General features: G+C 41.4%; 1 protein-coding gene and 1 pseudogene across 2 annotated transcripts in view; one reads left to right on the top strand and one right to left on the bottom strand.

Annotated features, from left to right (window-relative positions):
* The window catches only part of Odad2 (outer dynein arm docking complex subunit 2), a 158,238-nt gene that overhangs the window by 123,130 nt on the left and 13,239 nt on the right, over positions 1–21,869 (bottom strand). Inside the window, exons 5-11 of one of the 2 annotated variants that reach the window (XM_028873095.2) lie at positions 19,786–19,969; positions 18,494–18,600; positions 18,156–18,292; positions 15,790–15,906; positions 9,665–9,858; positions 6,052–6,141; positions 4,695–4,842 (exon numbers count right to left, since the gene is read on the bottom strand). In XM_028873095.2, the coding sequence (XP_028728928.1) occupies positions 4,695–4,842; positions 6,052–6,141; positions 9,665–9,858; positions 15,790–15,906; positions 18,156–18,292; positions 18,494–18,600; positions 19,786–19,969 (977 nt within the window). Of the gene's footprint in view, positions 1–4,694; positions 4,843–6,051; positions 6,142–9,664; positions 9,859–15,789; positions 15,907–16,434; positions 16,520–18,155; positions 18,293–18,493; positions 18,601–19,785; positions 19,970–21,869 lie in introns of those variants that run through there. The other variant, XM_037206385.1, reaches the window with a different exon arrangement.
* On the top strand, positions 5,337–5,544 carry LOC114697529 (annotated as a pseudogene).

The raw sequence follows: 21,869 nt of genomic DNA, 5'->3' as shown, positions 1-21,869 counted from the left end.
ATCTGCTATATTTGTTGATACTTGTTTTGTGTCCTAATATATGGTTAATTTTGGAGAAAGTCCCATGGGCTACTGAGAAAAATGTATATTCTTTAGTGTTTTGGTGCGATGTTCTGTAGATGACAAGTCCATTTGGTGTATGATACTATTTAATTAGACTGTTTCTCTGTTTAGTTTTTATCCAGATGAACTATCTATTGATGAGTGTGGGGTACTGAAGTCACCCATGACCACTGTGTTGGAGTTCATCTATGGTTTTAGATCTCGTAGGATGTCTTATGTCTTTTATTAGATTGTATGAACCAGTGTTTGTTTCATATATGCTTAGAATTACAATGTCCTCTTGGTGGATTGTTTATTTGATGAGTATGAAGTGGCTTTCCTTATCTCTTCGGATAGTTTTGGTTTGAAGTCTATTTTGTCAGGTATTAGATTTGGTGTACCTGCTTATTTCTTAGTTCTGTTTGTATGGAATACCTTTTTTCCCATTCTTTTAAGGTGGTGCCTATTTTTGATGATGTGTTTCTTGGATATAACAAAAAGATGGATCCTATTTTCTAATCTAATCTGATAATCTGTGTCTCTTTAATAAAGATTTAATGCCATTAACATTAATATTAAGAATTATTAATGAAAGATGTATGCTAATTCCTGTCATTTTGTTGGGTCTGTGCAGTTTTCTTAGGCCTCTTTTAATTAACTGCCCTGGTATGTTTTTTCCCCTTTAACCTTGCGAGTGCATTTATTCTAGTCTTCAGACTAAATTATTCCAGTATCCTCTGTAGAGTTGACTTAGTGGTCAAAAATTCCTTTAATCACTTTTATCATGGAAAGTTTGTATATCTCCTTCAACTTTAATAGTTATTTTCATATCTTGGACTGATTTATCTCTTTCATCTCATGTTTTATGCTCTCTACTAGCATATGCATTTCTTTTTTTGAGTTGTGTGAACATGCTTATAAACATTCTTTTGAATTCTTTTTCTGGACATTCTTCCAAGTCATTTTCATTAGTTGTTGTTATAAAATTAGTATTTTTAGAGGAGATTCATTGTCTTGGTTTTTCATGATTTGTTGTTATGCTAAGACATGCACATCTGGAGTATTTTATTGGTTGAATTCATTTATTTATTCTTTCTTGCTTATTCAAGTCACCTTTGTTCTTTCAGTGGATGCATTTACAATGTTCAGGAAAGGACTAAGTCTTTGTAGGGTTGAGATGTTCATTTTCCCCATAGGACTGATATAAGCAGTTCTAGTTTGGATAGGTAAGTGTAAGCAGGGGATGCTTGGATCTCCTACTTGCTGCAGGAGTCCATAATGACTGGGTTCCTGGGGCAGGATGATGTAAGGTATCTTCTTCAACCTCACAGCTAGTCTGACTACCCACCTTGTTCCAGAGGTTCTCTGTCTTTGCCTCCCAAGCCCTGGGGTTAGAGGCAGATTCTCCACACAGGAACTCACATAGACACCAGAAATCTGGGCTCCAGTCCTCACATCTGTTCAGCAAGCTTTTTCCCCTCTGAGATATATCCCCAGTCTCTCCATTTTTATTATTTTGTGTGTATATCTTCAGTTTCCCCAATACAAGTGCCTAGAGTCATTCTCCATTGTGAGTCTTTACCTGGCTCTAGTCTGTTCTGTTGGTCACTGTGTCTGCTCTTCTAGTAGTATCACGATATTTTGACTAGAATAGCTTTGAATATAGACAGGTAAAATGGTAAAATACTTTTTCTCCTTGCCTTAATTTTGATTTAGCCATCAAAATTTGATTCAAGTAATTAGATTTTTAGATTAATTTTGCTAATTTAGGGTTCAGTTTACTCATTTCAGGATAGATTGTGCTTTATATACTTAACCTCTTTGCGTTTATCTTGTTAAATTATAAATATGCAATACATAATACTGTAAGTAGGCAATGATAAATGATGACGAATGTTACTGGGGGTGCCCAAATAATGCAACCTTCCTGTCTTATAGGAAGGCTGATAATGTTGCATAGAATCACAGGTTAAAACTGGAAACAAAGATCCAAATTTCAAATGCAAGGACTTATTCTGACATTAAAATTTCTTATTTCTTGAATTTCTACTAACAGGATTTATATGAAGCATACTGGGTATGCAAAATTGCTATTTTCATATGTAGTGTATAGTTTGTGTATGTGACATTTGAATATATGTGTGGAGGCTAAAAGTTCACATCTAATTAACCAATATCACTTATTTTTTAATTTTTTGAGAATTTTTTCATATATGAGTACTGTATTTACATTATTTCTACCCCTTCTCCTCTCACCTCCAATATCTCCCATGTCCACCTTCCTCTCAAATGCATGGCCTCTTTAATTATTGTTACATATGTATATACATAACCAACTGAGTTTATTTAGTATTGCTCATATATACATGTGTTTAGCTGACCTCACTGGAGCTGAATAAATTATGAGGATGCACATCCCTGGGGAGAGCTGGTTCTTCCTCTCTCATTAACCATTGGTTGTCTGCAGCTCTTCATCTAGGGGTAGGGCCTCTGCACTTTTTCTCATCCAAGCTGGCATGTCAGTTGGTGTTGTTATTATGCGGGTCTTGTTTAGGCAACCATATTGTTCAGATTTCATGGATGCAAGTCCCTTTCATATCTATAACACATTATCTCACTGCAGCTGTCCTGGTTTTCTGTCTCTTACAATCTTTCTGTCTTCTACAATTTTCCCTAAGCCTTAGATATAGGGGTTGCATTATAGATGTACCAAGAGGGAATGGGCACCCCATGGTCACTTATTTTCTGTATTATAACCAGTTGAAGGTCTTCACTGCAAAAAAAGAAGCTTCTTTGATGAGAAGCAAGAACTACACTTATCTGTGGGTATGTAGAATGCAGTTAGAAAATATATTGATGATGGAAATGTCAGCAGTAGGTTCTCCTCTAGGATCTATGACTGGTCTAGCCATTGGCTTATAGTCCCAGACATGAATTCCTCCCTATTCACCAGGTCTTAAGTACAATTATACTGCTATTTGTTAGCTTCAAGTAAAATGTGCCATTATTGCTCGCTCCACTGGGGTCACTTTGCCAGGCCAGGCCTTTTTCACAGTCATAGGCTTCACTGCTGGGTGGGACTATTTATTGTTTCCCTCCCTTGGCCTCCACCTTTTGAGGCAGGCTCAGCTCTGAATCTAGAGCTCATTGATTGGTTAACAAGCGCCTGAGATCTGCTGGTCTCCACCACTGCCCCAGATTACCGATCTGTGTGACCACGTCTGGCCTTTCCATAGGTTCCGAGGCTCCAAACACTGGCCTCAGGCTTGCACAACAAGCATTTTACTGGCTGAGCCATCTCTCCAGCCCTTCAGTACTTATTTTTGCAAGAATGAGTCAGGTTAGCAGCAGATACACACTCAGAGCACAAACACAGACATGAACAAGGCTAAGTAAACTGTGGTTGCTACTGTTCCGATGTGGACCTGCCCTGGTGCCTAGAGATGACTGCTTTTGCCTTTGAGTGTCAAGGCATTCTGTTGGTGCCTGTTAAATGAATCCTTTCTAACCAGTAACATCACCGTGATTCACATCAGAGGAGACTGAGGACCAGAATTCCCCCAAGGAGAATTAAAATTCATTTCACAATGCCTTCATTAATTTTTCTGGACATTTGGAATTCAGGGAAACATTTTTTTCCCCTAAGATATTCTGTCAGTTTTCGCTGAAGGAATGCCCCTTAGTAGAAGGGAGTTCATTTTTCTTGCAGAATTTTCCTTGGCTCTTTCACATCCTCAAGATCATCCATTTAGAGGGCCTTTGTCACAGTCTCAAAAGAATGCACAAAGGCTGATTTCCATGCTGCCTCAAGGTTATGTCAAAGAATGGAAAAGGGCATTGGTTAGGTGTCACATAAACATCTGTAAACATGCAATACCCTTGGCCAATCTGGCCAAAGATATGAAAGAAGAAAACATGAGGTAGTCAAAATGTTCTGTCCCATTTTTTACCCATATTTTTGTACTTCAGCCTTAAAGAAGGCTTTAGCACACCAGGGATGAATGTTAATCTGGACTGTGGCAAACCATTTTTCTTGCCCTGTCCTCCATTCAAATATTTATATATCTCTTATGAGCTGGTGATCATGAAAGGTATCTTCATGTCATCTGACTGGAGAGAGATGTAAAAGTGCCAATGCATATCATAAGCACATACAATGTATGACATGCTATGACACAGGTTTCAGCTGTGGTTCTCAGTCTTAAAAAGTCCTAGGGTATAGGTATCATCCATTTCATTGCACAAGTTGAGGCTCCTCAAGGCTCACACCACAACTTTTCCATGGTCACCTGCTAGCCAGTAATACAGGTTAGAAGTTCGAACAAGCTTCTTCAGAGGGCCATGCTCTTTCTACCACACCAAATGAAAATCATAAAGCACAGATGTGGTCCGTTCCTGCTGTTGACCATGTCCATCCCTACCCGCCTCCAACATTCACCAGGAAAGAGAACTGGTGCCAGTCAGGTCAAGCTTCCTGAGGTCTAAGCTTGACTCCTCAGAATGATAAGACCTTCTCCTGTGTATGCTCAAAGGACAACCACAGTGCCCCCACTCTTAATTAAGACACATCAGGAACTCAGAAGGAGGACACATGTGTTTAGAAATGGATTTCCACTGAATACTGTAAACATAGCATGGAAAGTTTTTCTTACCTTTAAATATTTCACCAGCTTCTGAATCTGCCAGTACTCCGATGGCAGGTCAGCATTGGCTTCTTGGCGGTGATCCGGAGGCTCCTCATCCTCCTCACTCTCTGAGGAGCTCTCACTGGCAGCCTCCTCAACCTTCTCGCCACTCTTACTAAGAACAGCAACAAGTCCACAGTGTAAGCTACAGCATGAGCAGGGCTGTAACAATAATATAGCAACTGGCATGCGAGCAGCAGATGATATCAACAGCCTGTGAGCCTCAGAAAGAAGGCACGGTTTCTACACATCTGCTAAAAGCCAAGGCTGGCAAATGTATTCAGTTTACACACACACACACCACTTAGAGTAAAGGTAATGCAGAGCTTTAGAAAGAGATGCATCCAAAAAGACCACAGACCAATCAAAATGCTTAAATAATCCACAGAAAAGAAGAGAAAGGGTGGAAACAGTAGAGATGAACAGAAAACAATGTTTGAAATGGCACTGGGACCTTAAATACTAGATAGTACCCTGGAAAACAGATGAACAGTTGGCTGGAGTTGGAAATGAGAGAGTATATGTGACTGTAATGGGGTAACAGTAGGGAGCCCCACATGCTGGTGAAGTTCTGTGTTCTGATTGCTGTGTTAATTATAGAATGGGGTTATCGCTTCTCGGCCTTTTGGCTAAGATCAAGTGTAGTATCTGTTCTTATCATTATAGAATGGGGTAAATTGCATGGGTAGACGAAATATACAATGAAGCAATGTTCATGTCCTGGTGTTGTGACTGTACTGTGTTATCACTAGAGGAAGCTGGGCTGAGGATACTCCGTAGATCAACTTTGCACTTTCCTAGGAGTCTATAATTATTTCAAAATAAAGAGCCTTAAAAGTTCTTCAGCACACTGAATAAATTTATTATAGTGAACCAAAAAATAAAGCTGGCATCAACACAGTGCAGGGTCTTAAGGACTGTTTTAGCCCAAGTGTGCCAATGTTTCTATGAGACTCTCTCCCCTTCTTCCTGCCATACCTCTGAAACCCCCCAACACAAATGGCCCATCCTTATCATTATTCTGTTTCTTTGTTAAACTGAAAATTATACCCAATGTTCATAGATGGCCTTAGATGTATCTCTTACTTTAGAGTCAGTAAGTAGTGAGCACTCTCTGTGATCTACGTAACTACAATTGAAGTATATCCTGGAATATATTTAAAGCAATCCAGCACCCTCACTTTTACTGATATCATTAATAACCATCAACATGTTAAGTACACTGGGGCCCTTGTACAGTACTGAGGAGGTCTATAACCAGCATGGCAATTGGCTATTCTGTGTGGGTGACTGTAAGGACATGGCCATACCAACCGAAACATACCGAAGTGCACGGCCTGAGGAAATAGATATCGATGACCTTTCAATTTTTCCTTGTTTTTCCTCTTGGCTATCCTTTACAGAGCTCTTGTGGCTAAACAAATAAATAACAAAATAGAGCTTTAGTATGTTGTGCTGGTGAATAGGACATAAAAGATGGAAGAACATATGGATGGCCCCAGCACTTTCATGAACCCAAACAATGCACTTTCCTGACATTTATTAACACATTTCATGCCTCACACAGGTGTCTGTTTGTTCTGCAAGCACAGACACGTGATTTATATATTGAAGAAATGCTGTGTGCAGTTTGGTTATGTTGGCTGTGGTGGTGCACACTTGAAATGCCAGCATTCCAGAGACCAAGTTCACAGCTAGCCTGGGCTTCAGACTCCATCTTAAAACAATAAAATATGCAACGTGCTATGCACTAGGAACTAGTAACAGGGTTTTCACAGGCTGCCATGGCTGAGCGAATACATCATCCTAACCCTCCCCTTGGAGTGCTTACACTCTCAGTCACAGGGGCTATAGCTTCTCACGATTGCTGGCCAATCATTCGACAGAAGCTCACCTGGATTTTCAGCAATTTCTAGGCTTAGCATGGCCCTTAGCACATACTCAGCTCTCATTAAATACTTATTACAGAAATTCATAATTAAAATCCATATCCCCATCAATAGAGACTCACACACGTTTTTCACAGAGTCTTTCTGTATAGTCACAGAGGTCAAGTGTAATGAAGTCAGTGAAAATCAGGAAAGTGGGGACCTCTTCTCTTCCCACAGAGCCTTCCTCCTGGAGATTCTCTGCATTTAATGCTGGAACAAACCACACCCCTGATCCTCAGAATCCCAGAAAAGGAAGGGTCCTTGTGTGACCAACAGGAGCCGTTCTTAAACCAACCATGTCACATTGACTCTAAGTGTAAACGGGACCCGTGGTCGTAAATATAGCCTGGCATTTGTAATCTACTGGCTAAAGTGTGTGAACTGCTCGGTCTAGTTGGGATCACCAGTAGCCTCTGAACACCCATAAAAGTTTGACATCAGCCAGCCAGTCATATATCTCATGGCCACAGGAGGCTGAAGTAGGAGGATGACCACAGGTTAGAAGCCAACCCAGGATACAGCAGGAGACTCTGTTAAAAGAAAGAAAAAGGGAGGGGGATAAAAAGGAAGGGGGAGGGAAGGAAAGAATGAAAGAAAGAGAGGAAGGAAATTGATCTGAGACACTGATACATGAAATCTTTAGGAGGAGGACCTAACAAGAGGCCTTTAGGTCACTGGGGTGTGACCTCATCAGAACCCAGCCACTCTGTTGTTCTCTGTTTCCTGGCCACAAGGTAGGCAGTCATACCCTCCCATGTGTTCTTCACTGTGGACATCTAGCACACCTACCTGTAGCATGAATCTTAAAAGGTCTTATTAATTAAATCAAACCTGAGCCAGGTATTGGGGTAAATGCTGGAAGGTCAGAGAACCAGAACAAGCCACAGCCACCTCACATCGCCAGTTCCTCAGCTGGTCCTGTTTCCTCCGGAAGCCTCTGAGTCCTCATCCAGAATGAATCTCAGCTGAACTGTGCTGCTCAAAACCTAAAAGCTTAACCAGCCAAATGCTTCTAGTTTCTGGTCCTCACGCCTTATATACCTTTCTGCTTTCTACTACCACACCCTGGGATTAAAGGCTTGCTTTCTGGGATTAAAGGCGTGAGTCATCATGCCTGGTCATTTCCAACGTAGCCTTGAACTCACAGAGATCCAGAGGAATTTCTACCTCTGGAGTGCTAGGATTAAAGGTGTGAGTGCCACCATTTTCTAGCCTTTGTATCTAGTGGCTACTCTGTGTCTGGCCCCAGATAAGTTTATTAGGGTGCACAATATTTTAGGGAACACAATACCACCACACCTACCAGATTCCCCCCCAAAAAAATCGTGTATAGATTCTGAACTGAAATTTCTAAAACCATGAGCCATCATCAACCATTTCTCTTTGTAAGTTAAATAACATGGACATTTTGTTAGAGTAACAGAAACATGAGGAATTTCCTTTATTAACTTCTGACAGCCCCAGAATTTGAGTATCAATAACACTCACACACAATGAGTGAGTGGGGGGGGCAAATGCATCTACATATGCATGTATAGTTCATATGTGCATGTGAACATGTATGTACATGCAATTGGGGGCCAGGGGACAAGCCTGAATATGCTGTCTCTCAAGCACTGTCACCTTTTATTTGAAACAGGGTCTCTTACTGGCCTGGAATACACCAAGTAGACTAAGGCGACTGGCCAGCAAGCTCCAGGGATCCACCCAACTCTGTTTCCTCAGCAGTGGAATTACACTCACACACCACTATGTCTGCTCTGGGTCTGTTTGTTTGTTTGTTTGTTTGTTTGTCTGTAGTTCTGGGGATTGAAGTCAAGTTTCCATGCTTGCAAGGCCAACACTTTATTGCCTGAGCCACCTTCCCAGCCTTTGAATAACAGTAATTCTTTTTCTTCCTTTTTTTTTATTTTTGTTGTTGTTTTGTTTTGTGTTTGTTTTTCAAGACAGGGCTTCTTTGTGTAGCCTTGGCTGTCCTAGAACTAGCTCTGTAGACCAGGCTGGTGTGGTAATATAGAGATCCTCCTGCCTCTGCCTGCCTTTAAGTGCTGGGATTAAAAGTATGTACCATCATGGTCTGGCTATAATTCATAATCTTTACTAACTATATTTCATATGTTTAGTATGGGTACTGGATTATTTTATGGCAACTTGACACAACCTAGAGTCATCAGAGAGGAGGGAACGTCAATTGAGAAAATGTTTCCATAAGATCTAGCTGTAAGCAGGCAAGCCTGTGGGGGGTATTTTTAAATTAGTGATTGATGAGGGAGGGCCCAGCCCATTGTGGGTGGGGCTACCCCTGGACTGGCAACCCTGGGTTCTATAAGAAAGCAGGCTATGCAAGTCATAAGGAGCAAGCCAGTAAGCAGCATCCCTCCATGGCTTCTGCATCAGCTCCTGCCTCCAGGTTCCTGCCCTGTATGAGTTCCTGCCCTTACTGCTTTTGATGATGAATTGTTACAAGAAACTGTGAGCAAAATAAACTCTTTCCTCCCTAAGTTCCTTTTGGTCATGGTGTTTCATCACAGCAATAGCAACCCTAACTAAGACAGTATCCCAGTGTCCATGTTACAGAGGTCTGTTAACATTGTTGAGATGCCATCCTTCTTATAGTATTAAAGTTCTGCTTATATTGTTGCTACAAAAATTTTCCTGGTGAACTTCATATAAAATTCTCTTTACTACTACGTTTCTATGGCCCAGTAATTTCTCCATGTATTTTAGCATAATTTCTTTTTCTCATACCGCTTGTTCTTGCTCACCTACTACACAAAAGTGACCTGTGTTTTTTCTTCTTCCTTCACAGAAGTTGGAACACAAGAACTCTTACTGCTACATCTTTCCACTTAGGATATACAAAGAAGGAAAAGGAATTAAACAGGAAAGGCAGGAAAATACACACTCCACATTTTCTAACAAGATATACCATTCCAAGGAAAATTAGGCAAATATGTATGTAGCAATTAAAGATGCACCAGAAAACTCAGGTAAATGACTACATACTCTTTGTAATCAACAGTTGTTCTCCAGTTTAGGCTTGGCTCCAATCTCTTGGTTATATGACTTTTCCCAAAGTTAATCTGGTTCTTCTCCGTTTTACTCTTCTCTGAACCAGCTACAGATGAGTGACCATCTTCTGCCTTGGGTTTCTCAGTAGGCTGTTGATCCTTCTGTTGTTCCTCAGTGAATCTAAGCTCCTTTATTTAAAAAGAGAGAGAGAAAGAGAGTAATGGTTACAGTGACCTCAGCTTTGAACTACTTAGTGCCATCTGAAGATGAGAGCTGGATAAAGCCAGGAAAGTCTCACATGCATCTACCTGCTGTTGCTTAGCAAACCAGTTTGAATAAGGGCAACTTTGAGACCAAGGCCTTTGTTAGAGTCATGCAAGGCATAATATGATGTTTCTGAATTCAACTCTATGGCAGCATGCATAAACCTACATGCTACCCACTACCTCTTGAAAAAAGCCCAAAGTCCATCCCTGTATTGACTAGGATATATTATATAAGACTACACTCGTTAAGGATAAAAGAAGCACCTTGAAGGTAACCAGAAATAAAAGACATATTCTGGGTCTGAAGAGATGGCTCAGTGGTTAAGAGTGTTTCTGTTACCTTTCATTGATAAATAGAATTGAATTTAAGACCCAGAAATAAACTCAAACACCTATGGACACTTGATTTTTTTTTATAAAGAAGCCAGAAATATACACTGGAAAAGAGAACATCTTCAACAAATAGTGTTGGTCAAATTGGATGGCTACATGGTGTAGAATGGAAATAGATTCATTTTTATCACCCTGCACAAAGCTCAACTTCAAATAGATCAAAGACCCCAACATAAAACCAGGTATACTGAACCTGATAAAGAGAAAGTGGGGAATAGGCTTGAACTCACTGGCACAGGAAAAGGCTTTCTGAACAGAACACCATTAGCATGAGAAGTACGAACAATAATTAATAACTGGGGCCTCATGAGACTGAAAGGCTCCAGTGCAGCAAAGGACACCACCATTCAGACAAAGAAGCAGTCTACAAAATGAGGAAAGAGGTTCACCAACTCCGTGTCTGATATAGGGCTGGTATCCTAAATATATAAAGAATTTTACAAACTAGATATCAAGAGAATAACCAAATTTTTAAAAATTGGGGTGCAGATCTAAATAGAGAATTCTAAAAATGAATTTCAGATGGCTGAGAAACTCTTAAAGGAATGTTCAACATCTTTAGTCACCGGGCAAATGCAAATCAAAACTACTTTAAGATTTCAGCTGGGTGGTGGTGGCGGCGGCGGTGGCACACACCTTTAATACCAGCACTTGGGAGGCAGAGGCAGGCAGATCTCTGTGAGTTTGAGGTCAGCCTTGTCTACAGAGTGAGTTCCAAGACAGGCTCCAAAACTACACAGAGAAACCCTGTCTTGGGGAAAAAAAAATTTCATCTTACACCTGTCAGGACAACTAAGATCAATAAAAACAATTGACAGCTTATGCTGGTGAGGTGTGGAATAAGGGAAATATTTATCCACTATTGATGGGACTGCAAACTTGTACAGAAATCAGTGTGGCAGTTCCTCAGGAATATGGGAGTCAATCTACCTCAAAATACAGCTATACCACTCTTGAGCATATACCCTTGATCCTACCACAGAGACACTTGCTCAACCATGTTCACTGATGCTCTATTCATAATAGCTAGAAATTGGAAACAACATAGATGTCCTTCAACAAGTAAATGGATAAAGAAAATATGGTATATTTACGCAATGAAGTATTACTCAGCTCTTTTTAAAAATGATATCATGGAAACTGCAGGGAGATGGATGAAACTACAAAAAAATTATCCTGAGTGAGGTAGCCAGAAAGATAAATATGGTATGCATTTACTTATATCAGGATATTCGCCATTAAATAAATGATAACCAAGCTGCAATCCATAGACTCAGAGAGGTTAGGTATAGAGGAAGGAACTGGGAGTGTGTGTGTGGGGGAGACACATGGATCTCCCTGGGAGAAGGAAACAATAGATTTTATGGGTGGGCAGGAGTAGGGGGGACAAGAACGTGAGGATCAGGTAGGAGTTGGGGAGATGAGATTGAGGGAGAGACTGAAGGGAGACAACTACAACTGAAGAGATTTGAAGGGCAGTATGGAAACCTAGTGGAGTAAAAACTCCCTGTAATATATATTGGCCATCCTAATGAAGTCTACAAATAATGAGAGGGACAGAACTCCAACTGGTCTGTCACCAAATAAAAAAGCTTCCAGTACCCGGTCTGTGTTTCATCCAACTGAGTTGTTGCCTGAAAGGGTCCCATGGAAATTCCCAAACAAACTAGGCTGTTGCCAAGACAATAGGTTGTGCTCCATAAACTGACAGCAAGGCCCCATTGCTGAAGACAACACCTACACAACTCACCAAACATGAAGAAGTTGAGCTGGTGCCTACCTAGAACCTTCACCCCATCCATGTTCTAATGTCTTTGTCATGAAAAGGTACTCAGCACACTACCAAAAGAGAAACACAATCACCAACCTAACCACAACAACTTTGATCTACAATCTATCCTACCTTCAAAATATGCTAGAGTAATGGTGGCACACACCTTGTGGGAGCAACTAACTGATGTCTGACTTAAGGCCCACTCCATGAGATGGAACCCACACCTGACATTGTTTGGATGACCAAGAACCAGAGACTAAATAGCCCAGAGACCTTGGGTAAAATCAAATACTACTGGTCTTAAAAAAATAAATAAATAAAACAAAGTGACTCCTAATGATATTTTGCTATACTCATAGATCAGTGCCTTACTCAGCCATCACCAGAGAGCCTTCCTCCTGCAGCAGATGGGAACAAATATAGAGATCCAATGCCAAGTATTACACACAGAGAGAGAGTCTTTGGAACACATAAATAATTTAAAATAAAGTAAAAATGAATCTTTTAAAATAAATAAACAACAAAAAGACATATCCCATGCAGAATTAGGCACATATAAATGTGGAGCTGTGGAAGTTTCTCAGTCAGTAAAAGTACTTGCCAAGCAAGCGTAAGGACCTGAGTTCAGATCCCCAGCACCCACGGAAAGGTGGGTGTGGCGGTGCACACCTAGAGCAGGAGTAAAGCGCTTGTTGGGAAAACACCAGGACCAGAGTTCAGATCCCCAAACCCACACAAAGCCGGACATAGTAGTTTGTATCTGTAACCCCAACTAACCTACAGTGAGATCGGATCTGGAGACAGGAAACTCCAGGAAGCTCCCAGGCCAACTAGCCTGGGGTACGCAGTGGTAAACAAGAAGGAAGCCGGTTTCAAACAAGGTGAAAAGTAAAGATGGATGGATACCGGAGATTATTTCTGGACCTCCACATGTATGCTGTGACACACTCAGACACATATGCCTATCCATATACATGAGAGAGAGAGAGAGAGAGAGAGAGAGGGAGAGGGAGAGGGAGAAGGAGAGAGAGGAGGGAGAGAGAGGGGGAGGAGTGGGGGTGGGGAGAAGGGGAAGGAATTAGTTTATTGCTGTAAGATCTGTGCTAGAAGAAACACAAAATGAAGTTCTTTGGTCAAAAGGATGGCCTTCTAACTGAAACTATCTCTCCCTCTCCCCATCCCTCTTTCCTTTTCTTCTCTACTTCCTTTCCTTTTCCCTCTTGGTCTGTCTCTCTGGAGAACAGAGAAATATGAAAAAAAAAAGTATCTTCAAAAACAAGGATCAGCAATATACTGAGCGAAGTTAATACACTAACAGTAATTCAGGAAACAGTTGATAATAATGAGCATAAAGCATTGTCCCCAAACATAACCTTTATAGCACCCTCCCAAGGCTCAGAGAATATTACAGAAGAAGGGCTGAAAGGAACATAAGAGCCAAGGAGATCAGAAGGGCTGTAAGTGCTACCTCCGGGGCATGGCACAGCCGTGGCAAACCTGCTCACACAGCAGCTGTGGGCACCTACTACTGAGCCGCACAAAGCTGGGCCTGTCAACAGCCAACCGTAGATTAGGAGATACTCACGGGTCCCTGAACCTGAAAGGACCAGGCAGATGCCATAACAGGCTGCTCAGTCTTCTCTCAGAGATCAGGCTTCAATTTCAGTTTCCTGAGACTTGAGCTAGCAGTTTCTGGAAGGGCCGTGAACAAAAGACATAGTCCTTGCAGTAGCTCCTTTTCTGCATGTACTCTGACTGCTCAAGGTTCAGCCAGTTGTTTACTGTCTGGGACCCCTTACCAACTTAGAGCTACGGGCATGGGTCAATGTGAGAGCCTGGGCCACTGAGCCAGCCCCCACAGTCAGTACGTGCTAGGCCAGCCAGCCTCCATGGCCGCTTAAGGACAAAGTCTGGGACTTGTCCAGGCCTGCCCAAAAATGGATAACGGTAACCACCAACTGACCCTAGCCAATTAAAAGTTACTAACATGATTGCCACTCGCATAAACCAATCCTGAGTTTGTTCCTATGTAGTCTGTAGACCCCCAACCTCCCCTTGCTTTAAAACCCTGTCCCATTGCTACTCAGGGTCTCTTCTGCTCTGCTGCTGCGTCAGACAGACAGAGAGTCCCAAGTTAACATGCAATAAAAAGACTCTTTGCTTTGCCTTGGGTTTGGTCTCTTGGTGGTCTTTGGGGGACTCTGGGTACAACCACCCTCCCTGCTGAACTAATGGCAACTGATGGACTCTGACAGTCATTGTCTTCAGTTGTTTCAAGCAGTGATCCCACCAGGCTCCAGCTGAGAGTTTCAAGCTGTGGCTAGTTGGACAGTTACCATCAGTAGGTCACAAAATAAAACAAAAAGACATGAAGATGGGTGAGGGACCTGTATGGTGAAGGGGTGACAGAGACGGGAGGGAGACAAAAGAGTCAAAGTAAATAGAATGCTCTCTATTCATGTATGAAACTGTCAAAGAACAAAGTTAATCGATTAAAATAATTTCATAAGAAAGTTTAAAATTGAAAGATACGTGCAATATTTGAAAGATGAATGTTTCAGAAAGCCAAGTCAGGATGTAGTAGGATGCGATGAAAGAAAATAAGAGGCCAGCTCTCAGGGGCCCACCACTAACTCACTAAGATTTGATCAAACAACATAAAATACAAGCTGGAGAGGATAAGAAAAAAAAATGGACTCCCTGGACATTACTGTTGTTGGACTCCTTGGAAAATCTAAATTGCTGCAGCTACTTTAGAAAACTTTAGTGTCCCCTTTAAGAATGACATAAAATTACCATGTGAACCAGAAAGTCCACTTCCAGGTGGCCATCCAAAGAAGCACAAACTCAAACTGGTTCTTGTGGACTGGTGTTCATAGAGTAGAAAAAGCCCAATTTAATCCATCTTAATGTGTGTGTACTAGTTAGATTTAATTGTCAACTTGACACCATCTACAGTCACCTAGGGAGAGAGTCTACCTGAGGGATTATCTAGATCAGGATGACTTGTGGGCTCCTTTGTGGGTGATTATCTTGATTGTATTGAGGTGGGAAGACATGCACTGTGGGCAGCATCATTCCCTACGCAGATGTTCCTGAACAGTGTGACAGTGGAGAAAGCCAGCTAAGCACTAACATGCCTGCATTAATTTGTTCTCTCTCTGCTCTTGACAGTGGATGTGACCAGCTGTTTGAAGTATCTACTATCTTCCCTGCCATGATGGACTGTAACATGGAACTGTGAACGAAAAATAAACCTGTTCTCCCTTAAGCTGCTGTTCGTGGCAGTACTTTATCACAGCAACAGGAAATGAAGCAAGGACAGTATAGCACACATGTAAATGAAATCAAATGAAGCCAGTAAAAGGAACAGAAATCTAAACATGATAAACCTGGAGACAACATGCTAAGTGAAATAAAGGGTCAAGTACCCTTTGGTAGTTGACACGATTTCTCTCACATAGACACAGATATTAAGTGGATCCTGTGATACCACTGATATGAAACATCTAGAATAGGTAAATTAGTATAACAAGATATATTAGAGTTCAATAGAGGTAAGAATTAAAAGGAAGAATATGATGCTATTACTTAACAAGTATACAGTTTGAGTTTAGTAATGAAAATACGGAAAAGGCTGATAAAAAGAGGTAGTCAAGTAATATAAGAGGATGATTAGAACTTACCTGCTTAGACATATTTTCTGAAAATACTGGTGATTTGTCTTTTAAACATGAAACAAGGTCGTCGTAAATTTCACCTTGTCTCTCATAATTAATTTCCCCCTCCTCTTCTTTTTTGCCCTTTGGGAGAAAAGGTTTGATGGAATGATTAATGGAATAGTCAAGAGAGGAACCAGATCAGAACATCAGAGCCTATGCATAAATATTGGTGTTTTTCATTAAGTTTGTTTAGACACTCTCATACGTATATGAATGCATTTTAGTTACTCTCACTTCCAGACTTTTTTAAAATCTCATTTCCATCCCTATCAATCCTCCCTACCCTCTACCAATCCTTATCTCATGTTCATGATTATTTTGCTAAAAGGTTACACATAGCAGTCATTGTGTATGATGTGTATAGGCAAGATCCTTCCCCTTGAGTTATTCCATCATTCATTTTTGTTTGGTTGGTTTTTTCCAGACAGGGTTTCTCTATGTAGTTTTCATGCCTGTCCTGGATCTCGAGAGCTCTGTAGACCAGGCTGGCCTCGAACTCACAGAGATCCGCCTGGCTCTGCCTCCCGAGTGCTGGGATTAAAAAACGTGCACCACCACCACCACCCAGCTTCATCATTTATCCACCCATCCCTCGCCATGTCTGAGTACCTCCTCTATGTAGAGCTCTTATGCTCAGCCAGTGACATCCCTTCCACTGCTCTCCTCTGCCGTGAAAATACATTATGACTCCAAGAACCTCAGCTGATGAAGTCACAAAAGGCCCAGGCACAGAGAAAAGCCTCTGTCTGGGAATACTCTTGTTCTTGTCTGTGTGCAGCACATTGCTGAGTTCATTTTCCAGGATTAGCACTCTGTAGATCCTCCTGGCTCTTCTTCCCCTGTCCGTGTCCCCTCCTCCACCTGCTCTGCCTTTTCTTCATTTCCTTTTCTCCCTTATTGCATTATTCCATCATAAGTTACAAAAACACGCAACTATACTGCTTTTAATATTTGGGAATTAAAAACACTGGCTCTCAGTATTTGAGTTTTTCTTTTAAATGTGAGAGAAATATTTAATGTTTCCCAATATAATCTTTGATAGAAACAAAGGCTGCTTGATCCTCTCTATAAGGTCAAAGAAATCATTCCTTCTTTGATCTTATTCTAACTAGAAATTTTACTTTTCTAAAATATCAGACAAACCAATAAGAATTATGACCGGCATTCTCCATGCAGAAATAGGTCAAGTTAACTGATAATGAGGAAAAAGCATTCAAAAGTGCCAGAAGATTCTAGAAGGTCATCCTAGAGGTGGTACCAGGATCCTCAAACCAACACAGGCAAATAAACCCCAAGTTCACACTGAAGGTTCCAAAGCTGAGATGTTACTGAGGAGGCAGCTAAACTGTTCCTGGCTAGTTCAGGGACTCAAAAAGAGAACAGAACTTACATGTCCTAACTTGGGGCTCTCAGAGGCTGTGTGTGGCTCCTCGCTTCACTCGGAGGCACCTGCCTAAATTTCTGTCATTAGTCATGGAATCTAAACTTAATTTCTGTTTGTGTAGGTTGGGTTAGGTTCAGGTAGCAAGGATCAAAGAAAGAATGTCCCTCCTTCTCACATGCCCACTAACCCAATGGGTCAACCCAGTAATAGGTTTTCACTCCCATGCTTCCCGTGTGGATGGTTGATTCTGATGTCCAGTGTCTCCTTTTCCCACAGACTCCCAGAGATGTCATTTAGTGGATGACTGGTGCTCCACCTTCACAGGCCCAGGTCCCATGTCTGCCGCCTCCTGAGGTATCAGCCCACATTGGGCAGCATCTACTCCCGCCAGCTGAGACCTGCTTTGTCAAGACTCTCTGAGCTCCGCAGAGAGCAGTGCCGCCTAGAAGGGGCCCCTCCCCAACTGTCTGTACCCCAGTTGCTGGAGCTCTTGCTCCTGGCTTCCATACTGAAGAACTTTCTCTGCTCCCTTGCCCTTGAATTCTTGGGATGTAAGCTATAGTCATTTCCAAAATTGCCTGGGTTTTTTTTTGTTTTGTTTTGTTTTCCTTTTGCCCTTTTCTATCTTCAATCTGTGTGTAGCTAATCTGGGAACCAATTCTGTTAAAGGGATTTTAGTTTGGAGATGTGGGAAGGGTTGCTTCTGAGCCCATTTTTTCAAAAACTGTCTCCATGCCCAGCAGTGACCACCATTGATGCTGATTCTAAGATGTTTTGGGAGTCGCACAGGAGGTGCATTGAAAAGGATGGGGCTTCTGTCTCTCAGAGCAATGCTCCTCTGTCTGTCGTCATCAGGACACAACTCACAATACAGGCCATTCCTCAGACACTTAGCACAGAGCCCCAGACATCTTGGTTTTGTTACATTTCTTGAAAAAGTACTTACACCATTTAAAAACACCCCTTCGGCACTGCAGGTGATACACAGAGTTTCCACGTCATGTGGCTTTACCAGCACGTAACAGATTTCCCCTCGAATCTGTCTCCACGGTGGGGCACGACACCCATTTGAAAATTCATAATCTGAAACCAGTGATGAAACCGTAAGTAGGAGGAGTTCAGTTTAGCAAGTTGAAAGTATATCTGCTTCAACAAAATAGGTGTTGTGGGATATGAGAGAGTGCATTATTTTGAATATCTAACTGGAATACACCCATGGGATAGTGTTTCAAACACAGTTGTGAAAATATAAATGATGTCAGACGAACCTGAGAAGACACAAACCTGAGGTATATTCAATTGACTCCAGAACTGTCAGCTCCCCTTTTCCGGAGAAACGTTTGAGCAGTTCAATATCTTTCTTAAACCTTGTTGGATTCAAATGGATCTCTCTGAAACAAACGTTCAAAAATCAAGGGCTTTGAAACTGAATCTAAAGAAAACACATGGATACATTCCATAATATGTATGGGGGGGGTGCCTACTTGTAATTAAGGCTGAAGTTCATTTTAACCATATTGGAATCATGCATCATCACCAGCAAAAACCTCAAGAAATTCACATTGACCCAGGTTTTATACAGATGAAGAAAATCTTGTGTATATATTATCCATACATGTATGATGTGGAAGTAGAAGGTAAAATGTCCAGAGAAACAAAGGGGACCAGTGGACCAGTGAAAGAGGGAAGAGATTCTCAGAAAAGGAAGCTATGAGAGTGAATGTCTTAAGCATACAATAAGTGCATATCTAAAAGTTTGAAGAATAAAATTAAAAAGTAAACAGAAAAGAAAATCGTATCTATAATGACACTAAATACACATAACTATTCATTTCTTTTTAAAATTGCTTCTTTATTTATTTGTGTGTATTTGTGTGTGGGCGCATGTTCATGTGTTAAGGTCATAGGGTACGTTGTGGGACTAAGTTTTCTTCCTCCTCCATGGGGTGGAACTTAGGCCATCAGGCTTGGCAGCAGCTATCTTTATCTGCTGAGCCATCTTGCCTACCCTCCAGTGTTCATTACATAATAATAGTAACACACTTCTAGGAAATACTAGAAATAGCCGGGCAGTGGTGGCACACGCCTTTAATCCCAGCACTAGGGAGGCAGAGGCAGGCGGATCTCTGTGAGTTTGAGGACAGCTTGGTCTCCAAAGTGAGTTCCAGGATAGCCAGGGCTATGACACAGAGAAACCCTATCTCAAAAAGCAAAAAAAAAAAAAAAAAAAAAAGTGGGGGGGGGGAATACTAGAAATATGAGCACTAGTTATACTACAGAAACTCTGCATGCCATTTGTGTTGTCACTTAATAATATGTGCCATTATCTAAAGAGACTTTGAAAATCGCCAGGTGTTTAATGCCTTCTGACCTAGAGAAAACCCCACTAGACTAACCATATTGACTAAAAGTGTCATCAGATCTTACATAAATAGATCCAATAGAAGGGACGTTTTGTTCCTGTAAACTGAAATGTTAACTCAATAGTAGTAACTTCTATACTTTTCTTGTATTACTTTCTAAAATGCTGAAAGCAATTTTGTAACTGATCTGGAGCTGTTTCTCTTAGCACTCACAGTGAGATGTGCTTTAGAGAATGATTGAGCAGATGTAGGTCCAGCTGCTTTAGCAGGATGGCGATTTTCCTTTTAATAAGCATTTCATTGTCTTTGGTGATCGTATCAAGAATAGCTAAAGTAGTAGACTCTTTCATTTCACCATACTCCGAGCCCAAGATTTTCACTATAGGGTCTCTGTTAGCTGAAAAAAAAAAACATCAACATAAATCATAAAGATTACCCAGTGCAACAAAGACTAAGAAATCCCACCAAATTCTCCTTGATTGGTTCCTTGCGTTCAGCTACCTCTGGCCAAGCCTGTTGGGTTCCTCTCTCCTTCTGGGAATCTGTTGTACTAGGAACTGTCTTACACCTCTTCATATGCTCTTCCTTGCAGTGTTCCAGTTGTGTACATTCTCTCTCTAGTGAGACCAAAACCAAGACTAACTCCCTTCTTCCGCTGACTATCGGAAGTCGTGAGCTATAGATACATTCAACTCACATGGTCTGAGATGGTTTGAAGAGAAATGGTTTTGCCGACAAGAACCATCACTCAAGCTCTCTGAACCTGTGGCTCCACCTGCCACTGTCCTCACTCCTTGTCTACATCTGTGTCTATGCCTGCCACTGTCCTCATTCCTTGTCTACATCTGTGTCTATGCCTGCCACTGTTCCCCATTCCTAAGCCCTTTCTTTCCCAAGCAGGCTTCCTTCTCTCTACTACAGGTTTGCGGCAGTTTTTCCACATGCTTCAAGTGCCCAACTTCTCAGTGCCTTTTGGTGAACACAGGCTGACCTCCTCATGCTAACAATTGGGAAAACCAATGCAGCCAACATTTGCGCGTGTTCCGAGACTGTGAAGGACAAGTAAAAATTCATGGCCAAGATGATACAGAAGCAGAACTGGATCCTAGAGATGCTGAAAATAGAGTTTGTAAATGTCAAAAACAATATAGTTGAAAATAAGGAAAAATGAGAAAAGCTTTGTCTAGAACAGAACATTCTAGAAAAATAAAACTCTGGATTTATTGGGATGTGGAAAGACAATGTCCATGAGATGAATTCTAAAAGTCTGACTGGACTGAAATGATGATTAACTCTCCAACAGGAAGTGAGCTATGCCACAGAAGACTGCCTTGTGTGGTTTGATGTGAGACAAGAAACAGGACCAAGGAACAGGCCACGTATCAAGCACTTCAGCTTACCTACCTTGTTGCTGTTGTCTAATAAAGATTTTTAAAAAGACACACACACACACACACACACACACACACACACACACACACACAAATGAACTGCAAGGGAGGACCTGACTTCCAAATGGTCATGTGCTATGAAACTGGGTTGAATGAAGACCTCACTGGAAGAACAAAATCCATTAAAGAACTGGGATCATTTAGCTAAAGCAAGGATGTAGTGTTCTCTGGATTGTCTCCTCTGCTAACTACTGTCTTGAATCTGGCTCTGCACTGGAGATGTCATCCCTACTCCAAAAAGCAGCTTTGTTGTGTAGGTGGCTACATAATGAGAAGTGGGAACGGGATAAAATGAAGCTGCTTGTAGACAATCATGTTGCAGAGGTCAGTGAAGGATGTCAGTACCCTGTTCTTTGCCTTATTGAATGCTGGGTCTGCACTGAACCTGGTTCTAGGCTGGCAGTCAGCTCCAGAGACCCTCTGCCTGTCTCCACCCCCACAGTGCTGGGGTTACAGTTACACACAACTCTGCCCAGCTTTTATGTCACTTTTGGAATGTGAACTCAAGTCTTAATGCTTGCATTAAGTTGCATACCAACTGAGCAATCTCTCCAGCCCAAATATCTTCCTTTTTAAAGGGGCATTCTCTCACCTCACATAGAAGTGGGTAGAATTTAGTTAACCATATTCCTGGAATCTACTGGTCATCTAGTCTAAGCCCACAAAAGACACAGGATATACCATTACCTATCAGTGGGTGTTTCTCCTGATGGGAAATGTGTGTAACACACGTGTAAGAGGCACCCAATCACAGTATTTTTCACACTAAACACTTCGAATGAATGATAATGAGGTTAGTGTATTTCTTCAATGAAAGAGAAACTTTGCTGAATGCATATAATTATT

This window comes from Peromyscus leucopus, chromosome 5 (genome assembly GCF_004664715.2).
Source record: "Peromyscus leucopus breed LL Stock chromosome 5, UCI_PerLeu_2.1, whole genome shotgun sequence".
NCBI classification, from domain to species: Eukaryota; Metazoa; Chordata; class Mammalia; order Rodentia; family Cricetidae; genus Peromyscus; species Peromyscus leucopus.
Note: the sequence above shows the minus strand (reverse complement) of the source record. Positions and strands in the feature narration are given on the sequence as shown.